At 42.4% G+C, this 19,501-nt stretch overlaps 2 protein-coding genes across 3 annotated transcripts in view; both read left to right on the top strand.

Annotated features, from left to right (window-relative positions):
• Positions 1 to 783, top strand: part of SESTD1 (SEC14 and spectrin domain containing 1) — a 54,087-nt gene extending 53,304 nt beyond the window's left edge. For both annotated transcript variants that reach the window (XM_060256932.1, XM_060256933.1), the window contains exon 17: positions 27 to 783. In XM_060256932.1, coding sequence (XP_060112915.1) covers positions 27 to 156 — 130 coding nt within the window. In that variant the 3' untranslated portion in view covers positions 157 to 783. The remainder of the gene's footprint in view (positions 1 to 26) is intronic.
• Positions 784 to 8,269: 7,486 nt separating this feature from the next.
• CCDC141 (coiled-coil domain containing 141) overlaps positions 8,270 to 19,501 on the top strand; it is a 199,606-nt gene continuing 188,374 nt past the window's right edge. Inside the window, exon 1 of the mRNA XM_060257083.1 lies at positions 8,270 to 8,302. The gene's annotated coding sequence lies outside the window, so the exon portion shown is untranslated. The remainder of the gene's footprint in view (positions 8,303 to 19,501) is intronic.

Genomic DNA, 19,501 nt, shown 5'->3' with positions numbered 1-19,501 from the left:
TGTGTTTTCCCCCTTGTTTCTTTTAGTACTGAACAGTACTTTGGGAGCCCAAGTGATATGGCTTCTACAGCCGAACACATCAGAGAGAAGGTAAAGCTAGTTTGCCTGAAGAAGCAGCAGCTGAGACAACCAGAAGTCTGTTCCACGGAGAGCTAATAGTCCGGGTCTTTCTATCTTTGCCAGTTCATAACATGCCTGTTTGTAACCCCCCCAGCATGTCACTGCATTTTACACCTGGCATAATAACATTAAAATGCATTTCCTCCACTATTAAAAACTCTCCATCCTTATTTTTTTTGAAGTAAACTTTATTCTATATCTTAATGGTGTATTTCTACCAAGCCATAATTATTTAACATGCTACGAAACCATAGATTTCAAATATTATTTTTTAAAAAAACAGGAACTGAAAAAGTTGCACTGAACCCTTTTGCTCTGAAGCTTTACCCGAATCGTCAGGTGCTTCTTCGCCTAAAGCAGCTGATGAGGGTTTTGAATGGTGCTAAAAAGTACAAGTTCCATGCAAAATAGTAACTCTCTTCTCCAAATGATTGTAGTATTTTTAGGCTATAGGCAAGCTATCTGTTGTGTAGACAGTGGTGACCCTATGCTTTTAATTCGTCTTACTTTTCAAAATGGTCCTTTTTGATTGTGCCAATATGCATCCCACCCATTCAATCTTGGAATATCAGATTCATTATAAATGGACTTTCCTCCCAGTTTGTATGGATAATGTATTGAGAACTGTTTTTGTGCTTAATAAAATCCATCTTTTTAAAATCAGATCGCATTTACGTATGGCTGTATTTTCCTAGTGTGTGGCAGAAGTGCACCAGTAGAACTGGTGAGGGCATCATTTTTCTCTGACCTTCCTGTTTTAGATGACGTGTTCATCCCCTCTTTCCTGTGGCGTGTTATAGGGAGGTATGTAGACTCTTAAGATTCTGGGTGGAAGAGCCTCTTAATATTTGAGAGAGCATGGAATAGGTGTGACATGTCTCCTACTGTCTGAAGTCAAGAGATGTGACGAAAGAAGACATATCTCAAGAGAGGATGGCAGGGAGCTATCTGAGCAGAGTTCGGATTCCTCCTGCCTTCATGGTACGAGTGGCAATTTCTCTTTGCCTTCCTGAGAAGCACAGCAAACCATCTTTCCTATCAGTTTTCATCTCTAGCTGCAGAGAAAAAAAATTATAAGATTTGGAAGGAAATAAAGTGGCAAACTGGTGAAGCTGGCCATAGCTTGGAGGTTTTGAATGACGAGGCAATGCATACACTTTGTTTTTCTTTGGTACTTTACAGGTATGTATACTACACATGGCTGAGCAAACTCAAGTTAAATAGGTAATCTGTATCCAGACATGATAAATGCTGCATATTGTAATAAACGTTTATTAAATAATATTAAAAATTATGTGCAGGCTGTATTTACTCTTCCAATCTGCAAAAGCCAAATAAAGACCATTTTATACTTAAGAATCATAATTTCATTCTCCTTTTTGACACTCTTTGTTTTATATGAGGCAATGGCCTACACTTTTTGTTGCCTTTTGTTCTTTTTATCTCCTTAGGTACATACGCTCAGTATGTTTACCACCTTGACTCCTGGAAAGGTCAAAAAGCTTTTGGAGACCCACTAAGTTAATCTTTTTATTGGGGGGGGGGGGGTGGCAAGGGATTCAGTGGGAAGACAGCATACTATATTTTAATTCTGCCACACACCCTTTTTTTCTGCCAGGCACTGAAAAGAAGTACCAAGCTGATACAGACCTGGGAATAACGATTAGTGGTTCCTTTGGGGCCCCTTACTGGGCATATAGAATGGGCAAAGAGGGATTTCTTTGCTAAAGAAAGAGTTTGAGTTTTGTGGACAGGAGAGGGGGCTTTTTTCACACCTTGCTGTTAATCGCTGGGTGCAATATACGTAGTAGACTTTTGTCTCCTTTTTACTTTGTTTCTTGCTCGAGACAAACATACACAAATATGATATTGCAAGACCTCTCCAGACTTGGTATTAGTAAACAAAATTCACTTGCAAGGAGCACCAAATTGTACATCCAGTATTATGCTAATCCACATGCAGTAATATTCTTGTTTAGCATAATTTATTCTGCTTGTGGCATTCAAGAAGGGAGGGCAAGGAGGTATTTGGAGCACTGCAGTCCCTGGAATGCTAAGAATCCCACTCAATCTCCCTTCTATATCTTGCAGTCCATTGCCTAATGCAGACTGCAGAGTTACAGCCTATAATGCTTCCCGGCCTTATCAGTACAACCACCGGTACTAGAAATTTGCTTTTTTAAATAGATGTGTATATACTGTGCACTGACTACTTGCAGCCCCGACTATAATTTTCCTGTGTTAAGAATGTATTTATTGAAGGGCAGAACACGATGTGCCCGTCTTAATTGTGTGTCTCCTGATGTTTTCATTTAGAAAGCTGATATGTCAGTAACTTGTTTATCAGTTTGATTTCAATTATTGTAGTTAAACTAAGCTGCTTACTTCTAATTGAAATTGTGAAATATGGAATGATTTCCAGTAACAGTCATTGCAGGCATAATATCCATTCTTTGGTAATAAAACCATAATTATGCTTAAAGTATATTAATGTAATAAGCCACTACATTTCACTCACTTTTACAGTACATTTCCATAATTGAAAACATGAGTTATAGCACATTGCAAAAGATGGTTTGCTCTTTTTCCTTAGTGATAAAAACAGCCATAAGACAATTTTTTTTTAAAAAAAATTAACCCTTTAAGTTGAATCTGTATTTAACCGAAAAGAACAATACTGAACTATTCTTTTTTTAGCATCAAGCAAGACAAAAAAAAGAAAAGTATCCTGGAAGTATTGAGGAAGACTCAGCATGGGTTCTGCAAGGGAAGATCTTGCCTCACTAACCTGTTACATTTCTTTGAGGGGGTGAACAAACATGTGGACAAAGGAGACCCGATAGATGTTGTTTACCTTGACTTCCAGAAAGCTTTTGATAAAGTTCCTCATCAAAGGCTCCTTAGAAAGCTTGAGAGTCATGGAGTAAAAGGACAGGTCCTCTTGTGGATCAAAAACTGGCTGAGTAATAGGAAGCAGAGAGTGAGTATAAATGGGCAGTCTTCGCAGTGGAGGACAGTAAGCAGTGGGGTGCCGCAGGGCTCGGTACTGGGTCCCATGCTCTTTAACTTGTTCATAAATGATTTAGAGTTGGGAGTGAGCAGTGAAGTGGCCAAGTTTGCGGATGACACTAAATTGTTCAGGGTGGTGAGAACCAGAGAGGATTGTGAGGAACTCCAAAGGGATCTGTTGAGGCTGGGTGAGTGGGCGTCAACGTGGCAGATGCGGTTCAATGTGGCCAAGTGCAAAGTAATGCACATTGGGGCCAAGAATCCCAGCTACAAATACAAGTTGATGGGGTGTGAACTGGCAGAGACTGACCAAGAGAGAGATCTTGGGGTTGTGGTAGATAACTCACTGAAAATGTCAAGACAGTGTGCGTTTGCAATAAAAAAGGCCAACGCCATGCTGGGAATTATTAGGAAGGGAATTGAAAACAAATCAGCCAGTATCATAATGCCCCTGTATAAATCGATGGTGCGGTCTCATTTGGAGTACTGTGTGCAGTTCTGGTCGCCGCACCTCAAAAAGGATATTATAGCATTGGAGAAAGTCCAGAGAAGGGCAACTAGAATGATTAAAGGGCTGGAGCACTTTCCCTATGAAAGGTTGAAACGCTTGGGATTCTTTAGCTTGGAGAAACGTCAACTGCGGGGTGACATGATAGAGGTTAACAAGATAATGCATGGGATGGAGAAAGTAGAGAAAGAAGTACTTTTCTCCCTTTCACACAATACAAGAACTCGTGGGCATTCGATGAAATTGCTGAGCAGACAGGTTAAAACGGGTAAAAGGAAGTACTTCACCCAAAGGGTGATTAACATGTGGAATTCACTGCCACAGGAGGTGGTGGCGGCCACACGTATAGCCACCTTCAAGAGGGGTTTAGATAAAAATATGGAGCACAGGTCCATCAGTGGCTATTAGCCACAGTGTGTGTGTATATATAAAATTTTTTGCCACTGTGTGACACAGAGTGTTGGACTGGATGGGCCGTTGGCCTGATCCAGCATGGCTTCTCTTATGTTCTTATGTTCTGGTGAATGAATTACAGTACAGCTACCATCTGTCTAGCATCCTCGTGGCGCAGAGTGGTAAAGCTGCAGTATTGCAGTCCAAGTTCTCTGCTCACAACCTGAGTTCAATCCCGGCAGAAGCTGGGTTCAGATAGCCCAGCTCAAGGTTGACTCAGCCTTCCATCCTTCCAAGGTTGGTAAAATGAGTAACCAGGTTGCTGGGGGGAAAGTGTAGATGAAAGGGGAAGGCAATGGCATGCCACCCTGTAAAAAGTCTGCCATGAAAATGTTGTGATGCAGCATCACCCCAGAGTCAGAAACAACTGGTGCTTGCATAGGGGATTATCTTTACCTCTACCTTTACCATCTATCTGGATTGCCACTCAAGAGAACTGGTATGTTAAGGATGGACACAAGGAGAAATGTGCCAATTTCTTCTGTTACTACTTTTAAAGGAAAGATTGCTTCCTTTGGAGGTATGAGGAGAATTCCAGTTAATGTCAAAAATTCTGACTCACACCGGAAGAAATTCAGAAGATACGTAGAGAAAGAGTGGAAAATAAAAGGACATTGGACAATTTTTGATGATTAAGATTTTTATAGTTTAAAGGTACCTTTAATATTTGTTTTTTTTAAAAAATAACACTGGCGGGGGTCAAGTAACGGAGGGAGGGGTGGGAGGAAAGTAAGATATGGGGTAGAACGATTTTTTTTTTTATTTTAAGCTCTTTATAAGTTGTAGATATAATTCTGCTACCATATGTTACTAATAAATTTGTTTATACACAAAAATTCTGACTCACAGGAGAAAGAGAGCTCAAATACTCTATCCCAGTGTTTCCCATTTGCAGGGTCGTGACCCAGTACCGGTCCACAAAAGCCTCACTACCAGGTCACAAGAAAAGCCAAAGCTAGCCCCACCCCCCAGAAAAGCTAGCCCCATCTCATCTTTGTGTTGTGCAGAGAGGAGCTGGGCTGCCTCTCCTTCCTTCTGCCCCGCTCCCAATGTTTGAGAGAAAAGCTGGCATCCATTGGCACTTTAGACCCATGAAGTGTTCTTCAAGGTATGAGCTTTCATGTGCATTGCAGTATGTTCTTTAGGGGAGATTTTCTCAGGAGGCCTGGGTGGCAAAGAAGGGTGTGTGTGTTTTTTTTACCAAACGACCCCTGGGCAGAATTTTTGCTGGCTGGGGTCATCTGATGGTGAGAAAGGCTTTTTTTTTTTCTTTGCCCCCCCCCCCCTCTTTCTTTCTCTCCCTGCAAGTGATGCTCTGTCTGTATTCTTGGTGCTGGGGGAGGGAGAAGCAACAGTGGGAGGACTTCTAGTGCCCTGGCCCCACTGGTGGACATTCTGGTGCTTTTGGGGCATTGTATGAGGGAATTTTGGACTGGATAGTCCACTGGCCTGATTCAACATGGCTCCTCTTATGTTTATGTTCTTTCTTCCCATGTCTTTCCTTTCCTTTCCCTTTCCCCCTTCCCCTCCAGAGCTGTTGAGATATACTGCAGTAATTTCCAATATGCATATTTACTAAAGAAAAGGTCTCGATGAGAATAATGGGATTTAGACTCTAGTAAAAGCAGTTGGTGTGGATGCCTTAATCTTTCAAAAATAAGCACAATAACAAGTTTTCTCATTATGCCCTACATTACAGGGGTGTCAAACTCATTTGTTATGAGGGCCAGATCTGACATAAATGAGACTTTGTCAGGCTGGGCCAGGTTATGTCAGGCCGTGCCGTGTGTGTTCTTATTTAAAATTAGGTAGCAGAGATATAAATTTAATAAAACAGACAAACACAAAGATTTTTTTTTAAAACTTAAAATAAAACATGCTTAAAACATTAGCACTCATTGGTCTTAAAGGTGCTTTCTTTGTATTTCTCCCATGGGATCCAGGGAACTGGGCAAAGAAAGTTCTGGCTCTTTCCTTCCTTCCGCAGGAGACGAGGAAGGGGAGGAGCCTCAGCCAATAGAAGGAAGAGAGGCTTTGCTCTAGCTCCTGTGCAATTGAGCAAGCCTGGCAAAGCAAGCTATGATGCAGAAGGAAGCAAAGGAGAGGGAGAAGGAAGCAGATGACAGCCAATTGCTTGGGGGCCTGATAGGAGCCCTCCAAGGGCCTGATTCAGTCCCTGGGTCACATGTTTGACACCCCTGCCCTACAACATGCCTGATACAGGAAGTTTCCATTAAATCCCTTCAGATCATACTGTGGTGTTATAGCGCGGAGTCAGTAACTTCATTCATTAGCCCTTGATATTGTATTAAAATTTCCTGAAGCTGTATTCTGAAAAGTCATACAGCACAATGTAAGGAACAAATTGTGATGGCAGCAGTGAATGTTGTAGTTGCTGTAGTGAGTTTGGTCATCTTGTCTCGGTATATTGCAGATTGGTCAAGTACTAGAGTATGTTTGGGCCTAAGTGTTTTGGCTTACAGGCATACTATTTTGAGTACTCCATGCCCAATTTTGGTAGTGATTTCTCACAGCCTGTTTCACCTTTACTGACACTTCTAAATTTGGTGTCAACAGCTGGCTTTCTATGTGATGGGTGTGAAAAGTGTGTCAATTTTGTCATGCAGCACTGTGGTGGCAATCTTCAAGACCTCATCATCCTACAGGATGCTTAATATGTTACCACTTTTCACTCAGGAAATGACACTTGACTTAAAACTCTATTCATATAATATCAGACATGAAGGTTCTCTATGCATGCCACATTCCTTTTTTACCAGCAAAATGTATCCATAAGTGGTTGTGATCCTCCTCCATAAATATATAATATCATGCAGGTAAGCACATTTTTGTGTGTGTGTACATGTGTGTCTTACCACACTGGCACCACATGTTGTATTTGTACTATTGTGCTGTCCTAACCACCACAATGACAAAGCCTGAATGTGTGATCTGTAGCAATGTGTGGTTCCAGCCAAAAAAGCTACTTATTTCACCCAGTAATGTACCTATATGTATGGATGTAAAAGTTGGGCAATGATGAAAGCTGACAGGAAAAAAATAATTCATTTGAAATGTGGTTTGGGAGTAGAGTTTTGCAGATACCATGGACCGCGAAAAAGACATAAGAACATAAGAGAAGCCATGTTAGATCAGGCTAAAGGCCCATCCAGTCCAACATTCTGTGTCACACAGCGGCCAAATACACACACACACACACACACACACACTGTGGCTAATAGCCACTGATGGACCTCTGCTCCATATTTTTATCTAAACCCCTCTTGAAGGTGGCCATGCTTGTGGCCGCCACCACCTCCTGTGGCAATGAATTCCACATGTTAATCACCCTTTGGGTGAAGAAGTACTTCCTTTTATCCATTTTAACCTGTCTGCTCAGCAATAACCTGTCTCACTCAGCAACAAGTGAGAGGGTTCTAGAACAAATCAAGCCTGAATTCTCTCAAGAAGCTAAAATGATTAGATTGAGGCGACTGCCTTTTGGGAAGCCAAGAGTCACAAGAAAAGTTGAAGGCAGCAGGAGAAGAGGAGGACCCAACCCGAGATGGACTGACTCAGTAAAAGCCTCGAGTTTCCAGGACCTAAGCAAGACTGTTGACAAGAGGATGTTCCGGAAGGGCATTTATTTATAGAGTTGCCATAACTTGGAAGCAATTTGATGGCACATAACACACGCAATATAGGAAGTGTTTTTCAGTAGCCAGACCATGTAGTATATTACACAACAATATCCAAAACTTCCTCCACAAACACAAATGACAAAGAAGAAAATGTGAATATGTCTAAATTTAGATTGTGTATCTGAGGAAATACTAGGACTCTGCGCAAAGTTTCAAGATAGATAGGCCGCAGTCTAAGAACACTTTTCTGGAAGTAAGCCCTATTGAATAAAATGGGGCTGGCTTAGCTTTACTTGCTAGTGAAAGTATATGAAGTTCTCTTCAAGAAAGCAACGCGGGTCATTCTGAAGCGACGCTCCGTCTTCTGACTGAGTAAATATCAAATACCATGAGCTCAGTGGCTTTAGTGGCTTGAAGTGGAGCCTTGCAGTCTCTGGAAATGTGTGTAAAAATAAGTAATGTACCAAAATAAAAGCAAGAAGCTTTCATCCCTTCCTTCCCTATTTCTGGATATGCAGTTCCTTGCTACTGAACTGCCAGACAGTCTGCTTTGGATACAATCTCCTAACAGGTAAGAAATCTTTTTTACTTCTTGTCATCTGACTTTTTCTCAAGCACTGAGAGGGAAAAAATTGATTTTGTAAATCTATTTGTCAAAGTTTACTCTTTTTTTGTTGCTGTTTTCTGTTTTATATAGTACAAATATATATGCGCTAATACATGTTAGCACGCTGCTGAGAAAAAACACTGAAGAAACAAGGGTTTTTTCCCCAACATGAAATCAATGGGACTGTTAAAGTGCTTAAATTTCCTTAGGTTGTGCTCCAATGCTGTTAACAAAAGTCCCGTGTCATCTAAATGTTCTGTGTTACCTAAAAAGAGATGAAAGGTTTTCTGCATCTCTGTGTCCTTCCTTTCTTCTGCAAACTTCATTCCATGTAGTAACAGAGCTCACATTGGCAGAGGGTGCACAGAGGAAGAAAAGGGTTTGCGTGAGGGGGCTGAAAACCAATTTCTCCCCAATCTCCAGGACCCCTCCCACATATGCTATTAATATTAATATTAACCTTTGCAGATAACAATACAGAAGTTGGGTACAGGGGTGACTCAAAAAGCAGGGCGATTCTTATCCACTTCTCTTCATCATTACAAACTTTTTAAAATGTATTCATCACTAAGATAAATGTAGAGAATTTTATAAACAGCTTCAAGAAGGGATTGAGTAAACATATGGAGCCAGAGGTCCATAAGTGGCTATTAGCCATAGCATATTGATGGAATTCTTGTCTGGGGCAGTGATGCTCTGTATTCTTGGTGCTTGGGGGGGCAACAGTGGGAGGGCTTCTAGTGCCCTGGCCTCACTGGTGGACTTCCTGATGGCACCTGGTTTTTTGGCCACTGTGTGACACAGAGTGTTGGACTGGATGGGCCATTGGTCTGATTCAACATGGCTTGTCTTATGTTCTAACTTCCATCAGGAGCTCCTTTGCATAGTAGGCCACACACCTGTGGCTATTAGAACCTTGTAAGCTCTTGGAGGATTGGCTACATCAGGGAGGCATAGGCTGGGATTCAGTGGATCATGTCTATGTGCAAAAGGATTTCTGTCTGATAATTACTTTTGTACTTCCTGCCTCCTTGCATTTGGGGCTACACTAGGAGGCAAGAAAATCACTCTCCTCAGGCAAAAGTCTTTCCTGCCAACAGAACCTGCTGCTGGAACCAAGCCATTGATGCTTAATGGAGCAGAACAGTAGCTAACTAGCTAGCGATGACATTCTGTGGCCAAGACGTTCTGCTGTATCAAATGGCCTGACCATATGGCAATACCAACCAGTAAGAAGGTATGTGATGGAACATTTCAGTAATATATCAACCTAATAGATTTTTATCCCAGAGTGCATGCATCCAGTTTTATCCTCACAAAAATAACCCTGTGAGGTAGGTGGAGTGAGAATGACCAGCCCAAAGTCACTCCCAGAGAGCTTCAGAGCAGAATAGATAATTCGAACTTGGATCTGCTAGTCTGAGACTCTGACTGCCATGCCATCAATGTAATAGTGGTCTTTTTCCAATTATGCCTTCTATACTTTTATTATATAAGTCATTGTTTACTTTAGAATGCACAAGAATGTTTTTTGGAAACCTTGAACAATACACAGGACTTAGTAATATCTGAATCTGGGCAAGTTACAAATCTCCTGTCTATTGAATTTAGATCTTTAAAAAGTAGTAAAGACAGGCCCACTGAAAAGAAGAAGATGGCAGATTTATACCCCGCCTTTCTCTCTGAATCAGAGTCTCAGAGTGGTTTACTTTTCTCCCCACAACAGACATCCTGTGAGGTGGGTGGGGCTGAGAGGGCTCTCACAGCAGCTGCCCTTTCAAGAACAACCTTTGCTAGAGCTATGGCTGACCCAAGGCCATTCCAGCAGCTGCAAGTGGAGGAGTGGGGAATCAAACCTGGTTCTCCCAGATAACATTCTGCACTAGGGTTGCCAAGTCCAATTAAAGAAAAATCTGGGGACTTTGGGGGTGGAGCCAGGAGACCTTGGGGGTGGAGCCAAGAACAAGGATGTGACAAGCATAATTGAACTCCAAGGAAGATCTTGCCATCACATTTAAAGAGACAGAACACCTTTTAAGATGCCTTTCTTCCATAGGAAATAATTAAGGATAGCGGCACCTTATTTTGGGGCTCATAGAATTGGACCCTCTGGTCCAATCGTTTTGAAACTTGGGGGGTATTTTGGGGAGAGGCACTAGATGCTATACTAAAAATTTGGTGCCTCTACCTAAAAAAATAGCCCCCCAGAGCCCCCAATACCCACGGATCAATTTCCTATTATTCCCTATGGGAATCGTTCTCCATAGGGAATAATAGAGTGCCTAGTAGACATTTCCCTCCCCCCCCCCACGCTTTCTAAAGGGGGGGAGGGCCTCCAAACTAGGGAATCCCCTGCCCCCTCCCTCTCTCACACGCACACACTTACCAGATCTTCCTCCGGACAACTCTACTTCCTGTGAAAACGAAAGCAAAAGAAAGGGAGGGGCTGTTCTCAGAAGCCCTTTCTGCTTCCTGCTTCCTGCCCAGCCTTAAAGGGGCAGACATTTTGCAAACGGCTCAGGAGCTCTACAACATGAAGCCTAAAGGTATGTTCTCCCCCCCTCCACCCCCCACCCCTGCTTCCAGAGTTTTGAAGAGCGGGAGATGAGGCTGCGAACCCAGAAGTCTCCCGCCAGAGCGGGAGGTTTGGGAAGCCTATTCTGCACACTTAACCACTACACCAAAATGGCTCTCAACCAGCTCCGGATGTTTAAGCTTGTGTTTTGCACCATCTCACAGTATGTCAGCTACCATGATGATCAAATATAAGCAGCACACAAGTGCTCTTTTGAGGGCAGAAAAGTACAAGCATGGAGCATTCTATCTCCAGAAATTTTCTCAGAGTTTGTGCACCATTAAAGGGCATATTAAAGCCAGAACAATGCAATGGAAAAAATTCTGCTGGAACATGAGAAGGTTTTTTTGTGCTTTTAGTGTCATACTTTCTTCTGTATTCCCAGTTCTGTATTACCCCAGGAAAAGAAAAAGTTATGTTCTTTTATTTCCCCTTTTGAGTAGTTGTGGCCTCTAAAGACAGACTCTCTCTCTCTCTCTCAGTTATAAATACTGGATAAGTGACAACATATTCCTAGTATCACTGTTGATTGCCGAGGGATGCATGGATTCCTGTTGATCCCCACTCCCCTCTGTACAGATTGCAGCCGTATCAAAATGTAATGCGCTTGAAATTTACATTTCAAATATATTTAATTATGATAGAGACAGCAGATGCTCTGCCATTTTTCATTGGAGTCAGGAATTTTTGCTGCCATATCTGCCCATTTTAAAGGTACACAGGACAAGCCTCCAAAGCCAGAGAAAGGCAGAGTTTTGAGGAAAAAATTTCTAACATGCGGTTGTATGTCTTTCTCGCAAGAGGCTTTTCAAGTTTTAAAAACTTTATATATTTAGGGATGCCAACGTCAAGGTAGGGCCTGGAGATCTCTTGGAGTTACAAGTTATTTCCAGACTGAAAAGATCTGTTCCCTTGGAGAGAATGGATGCTTTGGAGGGTGGACTCTATGGCATAGCATCCCAGTGAGTTCCCTATCTGCCCGAGGCTCATCTCCAAATCTCCATGAATTTCCCAGCCTGGGTCTGGCAACCCTCCCTCATCCCCTGCCAGTGGCCAGGAAGGATTTGACAATCCTCTTCACAGGGCTTTTTTTGGTAGCAGGAACTCCTTTCCATATTAGGCCACACCCCCTGATGTAGCCAATCCTCCAGAGCTCTTAGTACAGGGCCTACTGTAAACTCCAAGAATGGTTACATCAGGGGTGTGTGGCCTAATATGCAAAGGAGTTCCTGCTATAAAAAAGCCTTGTATTCCATGAGTTGTGTTGAAGCCTAAGAGCCACAAGTAGACCTGCACTGAATGGGCATTTCTCTCCCCTCTCTCTTGCCTGAGACTGCACCCCTCTCCAAATAGTCAAGTCAAAATTGCATCAGTCAGGGAATGCTCTAACTTTACATTCCCGTTACTGAGCTGAGGGGTTGGGCTAGATAGCTTATAAGCAGGACTGGCCCTAGGGCGCATGGCACCCTAGGCGGACCTGTGGCCCACCCACCCCTCCGCAGTGCCCTGCCACCCCCCTCCGCTGCACCTCCTCCTCCCTCCCTTCCCTGCCAGGTCTGTTTCAATGCCCAGGAACAGGTGGTTGAGCGCCACACTCGCAGGCTATCTAAAGGCGCCCCCCACCGATCACCTGGCCCCTGCCCAGGGCTTTTTTTGTAGCAGAAACTCCTTTGCAAATTAGGCCACACCTCCCTGATGTAGCCAATCCTCCTGGAGCTTACAGTAGGCCCTGTACTAAGAGCCCTGGAAGCTGTTGGAGGATTGGCTACATTAGGGTTGTGTGGCCTAATATGCAAAGGAGTTCCTGCTACCAAAAAAGCCCTGCCCCTGCCACTTTCTAAAAATACTTAGTGGGCACCATGGCATCCACAGGGAACATGTTGGAAACTTTTACCCTAGTCTAACACTTTAACTCTACGCCATGTTGGCTCTCTCTTTTAAAGTGACAGACTCTTTAAAAAACATAGTTTGATATCGGACACTTTTATTTTTGAACATTCAACTTCCCCTTGCACACAGGTTGAATAAAGAACCCCAATTAATCATGGAATGCAAAAACATTCCATTTGTCCTGTGGGGTCCCAAAGAACAGTTTTATACAACATACTTAACAGATAATACATTAAATGATTGTAATTTTGATAGCCCCATCATTATTTGAGTTCAAGAGGCCAGTGTAATACAAAGTACTGCTGATCAGAGTTGGGTGGGTTCCAAAACCACAGTATACTAAGAGCTTTGGAACTTGCAGGTTGCCAACTCTGGGTTGGGAAATTCCTGGAGATTTGGGGTGGAGCAGGATATAATGCCATACAGCCTACCTTCCAAAGCCATAATTGATTTCTGTCATCTGGAGATCGATTGTAATTCCAGGAGATCTACAGGTCCCACCTGGAGTTGGTAATTCTAGGAAGACTGTATTAAATGAAGTGTACATATATGGCCTAAAGGACTGTGTACAACACAGGGAACCCCTCCTCCCACATTCTGAACAAAAAACCCGACAAAGGTAGGTGCAGAAACATTTCTGTTAAATTCGCATATATTCTTACTCTTTTCTGTTGCTACAGACAGATGGACATAGGTACCCGTCTTAATCTATCCTATATAAATTGTGAAACTAGCTCTGTTCTGAAGCAGCTGCAAGAATTTAATTGCCTTGGTCTGGAATTTTGCTACTCAAAAAGTAATGGAGCAATGCTTGCTGTAGTTACTTTGCTAAGTTGGTTCAGTCCATGTAAATGTTACAAAAATAGGGGGGTTTTTTTCTTTTAAATGCATTACAAATGCATATTTAATAGTTTTAAACCCCACAGAAAAAAAAAGATTTAATGTCCAGTTCTCTTAATTCTCCTTTGGCCTAAGGCAGTGAAATACCTCGATCAACCGAGTCCATTATTTAACTTTGTGCCTTTTCTGAAAATCATAAATAGCTGAAGGGTTAATTAACTGTTTTTTATTGTTTGTTTTGTATAATTTTGGAATTGGTAATTATGGTAAATAGTATACGAAAGTGCTTTTTTACTCTTAAGTTACAAATGAATGTATGGTGACCACACATACATTTCAAAGCAAGAGACATTCAAAGCCAGTCTACTGGTTTAATTTTTTAATGTACAAAATTTATATCCTGCCTTTTTGCTCTCACAAGGACCACCAAGGTGGCTCACAAATTAAAACATACATAATACAATCATATATTAAAATAATTGAACCCTCCCACAATTGAACCCTCCCACAAAACATTTTAGCTCTGTTTTTAATTATTTTAGTGATGTCATTAAAATAATTAAAAACAGAGCTAAAATGCATACAAGGACATAATAAGTATATCTAAAACATTGGTCAGGAACATAACTATTGTCTGTGTAGCCGTTCTAAATTTCATTGGTGATTTCCCACAAGGTTTGCCTGGAATTACAACCAAGGCCGGCCCTAGGGTGCATGGTGCCCCAGGCAGACTCACAGCCCACAATCTACACGGTGGACAAGTGACAGGGAGGAGGTGGGGCGGGCAAACTACGGAGGAGGGGAAAGAGTGGGCAGAGGAAGACGATGGATGGCAGGGAGGGAGGAGGTGGGGTGGGCAAGCTACGAAGGAAGGGAAGGGTGGATGGAGGAAGACGACGGATGGAAGGGAGGAGGCAAGGCGGGTGGGCTACAAAGGAGGGGAAGGAGCGGGCAGGCAGAGGAAGAGGCAAAGTAGGGATTTGTCTAGGGAAGGGGGAGGGCCAGTTTTTCACCCCCAACCTGCCAGTGCCCTAGGCAAATGCCTATTTTGCCTAGTGGGCGATCCAGCCATGATTACAACTGATCTCTATATGACACATCGGCTCCATAGATAAAATGGCTGCTTTGGAGGGTGGAATCTACAGCATCACGTGCCTTCTGAGGTAGCCAAACTCTACTCTATCCGGGCTCCACCCCCAAAACTCCAGGAGTTTTCCAACCTGAAGCTAACAACCCTGTCTCCCATCCAAGTACTAATCAGGTCTAGGCTGGGCTCACCAGGTCTGGGAGTATGTAATTAATGAACAGTTAATATTTGGAGAGCTCATGTCTCCTGGTGGAGTTGGGACGATAACCCAGGATCTGATGTTCTAAGGCTGTGTAATGTTGCAGTTATGGCTTCTAGAACCTAGTTTGTATAATATCTCAACCAAACATATAGAGTCTTTCAGAAGAGGCTACGATCACTTTGTTGGAGAACCTAAAGGATTTTTCTAAATTTCCCCGACTATGGTAATAAGAATTTATCTACAGGGATGACACCACCGCCAAGTACTCAGTGTACTCCTAAACTATTCCTTGCTCTCAGTCAGACAAGATAGGATGGATTAACATTTTATGAATCCTGAAGGCTGCACTCTTTCTCATCAATGCTCCAGGTATGGCAGGTAGAAGAAGAAGAATTGCAGATTTATACCCCGCCCTTTTCTCTGAATCAGAGACTCAGAGCGGCTTAAAATCTCTCATATCTTCTCCCCCCAGAACAGACACCCTGTGAGGTGGGTGGGGCTGAGAGGGCTCTCACAGCAGCTGCCTTTTCAAGGACAACCTCTGCCAGAGCTATGGCTGAGCCAAGGCCATTCCAGCAGGTGCAAGTGGAGGAGTGAGGAATTAAACCCAGTTCTCCCAGATAAGAGTCCACGCACTTAACCACTACACCAAACTGGCTCTCAGGTAGGGTTGCCAGATCCAGGTTGGGAAACTCCTGGACATTTGGGAATGGACCTGAGGGAGACAGAAACCTCACTAGGGTACAATGCCATAGAGTCCACCTTCCAAAGTATCGATTTTATCCCAGGAAACTGATCTATGTAGTCTGGAGATGCGCTATAATTCCAGGGGGATCCCCAGTTCCCACCTGGAGTCTGAGATCCCTAATGCCAGTACAACACCTTGTCTATCTCTACCTACCATACCAGGAGCAGAGTCAAGCAAGTCTAACTGTACACAGTTAAAATGTTATTTTTTTCCAGGTGATCTCTGTCTGCAGGTATGAACTGGCATTGTAGTTTAATAGAGATAATAATTATTATCATCATATGGCAGTGTCTGTAGTATAACCAGGAGATCCTAAGATTGTCTGGAAGTCAGATGTTCTAGCTCTTTTAGTGTTATGAACCACTAGGTGGCAAGCTAGACTTGTTTTTAAAGAAAGAGACATTCGGAGGTGCTTTGCCATTGCCTGCCTCTGATATTCCTTGAAGGTCACACATCCAAATACCAGCCCAGGTCAACACTGTTTAGCATCCAAAATCTGTTTTATTTCTATGTGAGCTGTGCAAAACTGCATGCATCCTTCCTTACAAAGCTTGACTGATCTAGTGCCCCAAGCAACCCTGTGGCAAAAGTGAGGCAAATGCTAACTGCGAAATCGGTCTAGGTGTCAACTCTGTGCTATTACAATGGAGTGTAGTAGCTACTGTAATTATTAACTGCACAGATTAATTCGTATATCCAGGGCTTTTTTTTTGAGCAGGAATGCACAGGAATGCAGTTCTGGCTGGTCTGATGTCAGGGGGTGTGGCATAATATGCAAATGAGTTCCTGCTGGGATTTTCTACAAAAAAAGCCCTACTTATATCTACATTTTTAATAATGGGTCGGTGTAGATTTTGGATGTCTGCATTATTGAGAATTCAACAAGCAGCATTTTCCTTGTGAATTTGGAAGCAGAAATAACATTCACTTGCGTTAAGCTAGGTGAGTTGACCCTTTGAATGCTGTGAACCAAATCCAGTAAGCCATCATACACAGGCAGTGAGCTTGACTGCACATGACTGGATATTTTTCTTTCTGTAAAAGCCACAGGTATTTATTACAGTCCTCTGAACAGAAGTCTTGGGATGAAAGTACCTCTGAGGAATCCGCTAACATGAGGGTTTTGTATTACACTCTCTGATTTGGAATGTGCCTCAATGAGCGCAAGAATCTGTTCACAGCTTACGAGTGTGAACAGCTTGAAGGAGTGCACCTGCCCTTCACAAAATCCTCCATCTTGAAGCATCACATGTAATGTGATTCTTCTCTCCTTGATCATTGGCTAACTTCAGAGTAATTTCTGGCAACTCCTCCAGAAGAAAATCCAGACTGGAGGAATCCCAAATAAGACTAGCTGGAATAGTTAACCACCTCGAGTGCTCTCAGTGTAGAGTAAGGAAAATTGAAATAGTTCTGGCCTGACACAGAAGCCAATATGTAGCCTGAAGTGGAGAGATAAGAGAACAAATATTTCAAGGGCAGGAAACACCCGGTATGAAGAGGAGCCCACATGGTATGGTATTAGAAGGCAGCATAAGTAGAGAATGTATGGAATCCATTTCTGAGGGGAGAAATGCTTCCAAGTTATACACGCCCTCTGGGAGTAGAATCTGAATTATCACACAGGAACCAGTGGCTAAGGAACTGATTAAGATGGCAGCATCAGGAAATCACACATGTGATGAAGTATAGAAAGCAAGGAATGGTGAGTAGGGTAAAACAATAAAATGGGTCAAGTACTAGTTCCATGTTCATGACATATTGATATACAAGGGCACTGACCCCTAATCTGTGTACGTTTGCTGCACTTGTGTTAATGCGTGCACATGCTGTGCCCATATCCAAGCAAACATGAACAAAAGAGTGTGGGAATGGCGCTCTTGATAAAAAATGGGGCATCACATGCTTGCTTTCGGTCTGTCTCTACACTTGTTACAATATACACTGAGATGTTGTGGGTAAAGGACTAATGAGGTCACCCAGAGAACAGCATCTTTTTTTTTCTTTTTCGAGAACAGCATCTTTGAAGTTTTTATTCACTAACTTGTGATGTTACATTTCTGTGAAAAACACCAGTAGCTAAGTTTTGTTCCTTTATGTTTTAGTGCTGCAGATTTGATTTTGCTAAAAGAACAGAAGACATCAAAACTTCTAATAGCACACACAAAAAATCTTAATCTAACTCTTGGGACTATATATATATATATTTAAAAATAGATAATAACTGCCCTATTTTATTCACAATAATTAAGGTATTGCAGTGAAGTAGTTTTCAATAGAATTTGCATGGTTTATTGATGCCAATTGTTAAGAAAAGCACAGAGTGATTAAATTTAATGTGTGGTTAATGTTCCTTGATAGCGTGCTCAAAATATGTCTAGTGAGAGTTTTTCCAAATCTACCAAGAGATGTAGGGAATGCAAACTTCAGGACTTTTCAGGCAAATACTTGTTTTTAGAAGCAGTTGGTCTTAGTGGACTATATATATATATATATATATATATATATATATATATATATAGTCCACTAAGACCAACTGCTTCTAAAAACAAGTATTTGCCTGAATATATAGTGTTCAAAACACTAAGTGTTCAGTAGGAAAAAGTGCAGTATCTTTGAATGAAGGAAAATGAAGGTAGTCGGAATGAAATCAAAACAAACAAACCTAGATATAATTTCCAGAAATTAGAGAGCTAATGAGGAAGAGACTCTAGAGTCAAAGCTAGAGTTGCCAACTCCACGTTAAGAAATATCTGGAGATTTGGAGGTGGAGCCTGAGGAGGGGAGGATTTGGGGAGGGGAGGGGCCTCAGCAGGGTATATTGCCATAGAGTCCAGCGGCGATTTTCTCCAGGTGAGCTGATCTCTGGAGATCCTTCTTAATCCCAGGAGGAATCCAGCCACCACTTGGAGATGTTTATACCCTGCCTTTCTCTTCAACATTTATACCCTGCCTTTCTCCTCAACAAGGACCCAAAGCGACTTACATCATTTTCCTCGTCTTGATTTTATCCTCACAACAACCCAATGAGGTGGAACCTCCCGACAGTGTGATGATGTCACCCAGAAGTGACGTCATCACGCCAGTGACATTGCTCAACAGCTGATCTAGGCATTTCCAGGAAAACTTTTATGATTTCCCAGACGCTTTAGTGAGTTGGGAGGGGAAAACTCTGTGGTACCTATTATACCATAGAGGTTTCCCTCCCAGATCACTAGAGTGTCTGGGAAAACCATAGAGTTTCCCCGGAAATGCCTAGATCAGCCAGTGAGGACTTTGCCAGCGTGATGACATCACTTCTGGGTGAAGTCATTGAGCCAGCACCATTGAGGGAGGTTCCCCCTGCTGGCCCAATGTGGGCCGGTGGGTTGGGGTCCTCCAGGGCGAGAGAACTCCCACCCAGCCCGGAGGGTTGGCAGCCCTATGTGCCACAGATGGGATCCTTTGCCTTCATGGTCTCTTCCATTTCCTAGGTGCTGGGACTGCAAGTACATTTCCCTGCAATGAACTTTCAGTAAGTTGCATTGAGAAACAATGATTCATGACTATGATGATTTAACTTCATTTATAAAATGCCTTTCTCACTAAGACTCAAAGAAGATTATAAAATCTGAAAATCAATTAAATCATACAGCAATAGCCTTCAATAAAGCAACAGGACTTGAGTTAAACAACTAGAAAAAAATAGAAAAAAATAAACGAAGGCAACAAAAAATTATGAGGCATTGTTAGATTCCAGCACTTTAAAGACCCACAAGAGTTTCAGATATCAAGAGTCAGTTTCAAGAGTCAAAGCACCCTTCATCAGACTCATTTGATTT

The sequence above is a fragment of the Heteronotia binoei genome, chromosome 16, assembly GCF_032191835.1.
Source record: "Heteronotia binoei isolate CCM8104 ecotype False Entrance Well chromosome 16, APGP_CSIRO_Hbin_v1, whole genome shotgun sequence".
NCBI classification, from domain to species: domain Eukaryota; kingdom Metazoa; phylum Chordata; class Lepidosauria; order Squamata; family Gekkonidae; genus Heteronotia; species Heteronotia binoei.
The sequence above is the reverse complement of the archived record's forward strand: the minus strand, read 5'-3'. Positions and strand labels throughout refer to the sequence as shown.